This window comes from Silene latifolia, chromosome 8, assembly GCF_048544455.1.
Source record: "Silene latifolia isolate original U9 population chromosome 8, ASM4854445v1, whole genome shotgun sequence".
NCBI classification, from domain to species: domain Eukaryota; kingdom Viridiplantae; phylum Streptophyta; class Magnoliopsida; order Caryophyllales; family Caryophyllaceae; genus Silene; species Silene latifolia.
Genome location: NC_133533.1, coordinates 99,292,031 through 99,293,664, shown reverse-complemented (window position 1 = coordinate 99,293,664; position 1,634 = coordinate 99,292,031). Strand labels below are relative to the sequence as shown.

Sequence of the window (1,634 nt, the reverse complement as noted above, 5' to 3'; positions counted from 1 at the left end):
GTACTAAACGACGGGTATCAGAATTGTCGATACCATGGAGTATTGACAACATTCTCAAGCTAGTAAGCCAGGGACGTAGCTAGAATCGAATTCTAGGCAGGGCCGAAATTAAGCCTTTCGTCATTGACTTAAATATGTCGACGAAATTCATGTAACCATATATATCTCTTATACATGTTATTGGTTTTCGGTAATACTTTTCTTAATATTTCTCAAAATATATGAATAAAAAATTACATTACAAATTATTAAATGAGTATTATACGAAAATATACAAATTACTCCTAAAGATGTAGGAAACAAATAAAATACCGTAAAAGAAATGATGTAAGGTAAAAATATATTATTACAAAAATAATTATAAAAGTTGTAAACTCTACTCAAAGATATACGGGATGGTCGATTCGACGAGGAGCTCCTTCCGACAAAGAAAATGGTATAAATCCACTAAGCTAAGACATTATAAATGGGCTTTAGCCTTGACTCCTTGAGAGCTTTGCCGATAGAAACAAAATAAAAACCAAGCCCTGTATGGGGAGTCGAACTCATGACCCACTAGACAGTGTTGTATCTTTAGTCATTATCTTAGACCAACTGCGCTAATGTAACTACATGCTTAACTCTCTATTTGCTTATACATAACCATTCCGAAGGACTCCGGGCCAAGGCCCAGTCTGGCCCAGTCCTAGCTACGTCATTGTAGTAAGCAGTGCTTATCTATTGTCTTTAAATTATTCACCGGATTTTACGAGTACACAAATCCCTAATTTATCCCCCAACCTACCACATATCAATTTCATGGTATGGAACGTACATGGTACCGGTAGTAAGAATAAAATTAGCGCTATCAAGGAAGTAGTTCGAACTTATAAGCCGACTGTTCTTGCCTTAGTTAAAACCCATATGGGAGGAGATCATGCTGTAAAATTGGGCTCTATCCTTGGATATTCGGGTCACTTGAGGGTTAATGTTATTGGTTTTAGTGGTGGTATATGGGTGTACTGGAATACTGATATTGTCAATGTCACACCGGTTTACGAACATCAACAATTCCTTACTATTGAGAGTTCGAAGAATGGTGAACTCCCTTGGTTCTTTTTCAGCCGTTTATGCCAGTCCGGATCCGACTAATAGACGTGAATTATGGTCAGAGTTAGAATCATCTGTGGCTTCTTGCAGGGGATTTTAACAACACGAGATCACTTAGTGAACGACATGGCGGTGATAGTAATATGGCGATACGATGTGAAAGTTTCAACAACTGGATAAAAAATTGTGAACTGATTGAATTAGCCTTTACTGGCCCCTCTCACACTTGGGCTCGTGGTAACTCAATAGAAACGAGACAAAGTGCACGACTTGACAGAGCCTTGTGTAATTCGGATTGAGATACCTTATTTGAGGATGCTATGGTTCATCACGTGCCTGCATTCCAGTCTGACCACTGCCCTCTTTTCATCTCGCCAAATGAGTTTGCTCCGCTGAATGCAATAAACCGTCCTTTTCGCTTCTAGGCCTGCTGGCTGACCCACGAAAATTTCATAGAATTTGTTGAGGAAAACTGGCCTTCAGGCGGTCTATTCCCCTCCAGATTGAACATTTTCTCACAAAATATACAAAGTTGGAATGAACAA

General features: G+C 39.0%; 1 protein-coding gene across 1 annotated transcript; it reads left to right on the top strand.

Annotated features, from left to right (window-relative positions):
- The first annotated feature begins 798 nt into the window (after positions 1 to 798).
- LOC141595580 (uncharacterized) lies at positions 799 to 1,388 on the top strand. Its single transcript, XM_074415546.1, has 2 exons — positions 799 to 1,078; positions 1,180 to 1,388. The coding sequence occupies exons 1-2, from the start codon at positions 799 to 801 to the stop codon at positions 1,386 to 1,388; spliced, it is 489 nt and encodes a 162-aa protein (XP_074271647.1).
- Positions 1,389 to 1,634: the final 246 nt, after the last annotated feature.

Bases quoted from the DNA above. Each gene is read 5' to 3' on its own strand.
- LOC141595580 (XM_074415546.1), top strand. From the start codon at position 799: ATGGTATGGAACGTACATGGTACCGGTAGTAAGAATAAAATTAGCGCT. The intron at 1,079-1,179 runs GTGAACTCCCTT...GGCTTCTTGCAG, and splicing joins TATTGAGAGTTCGAAGAATG to GGGATTTTAACAACACGAGA.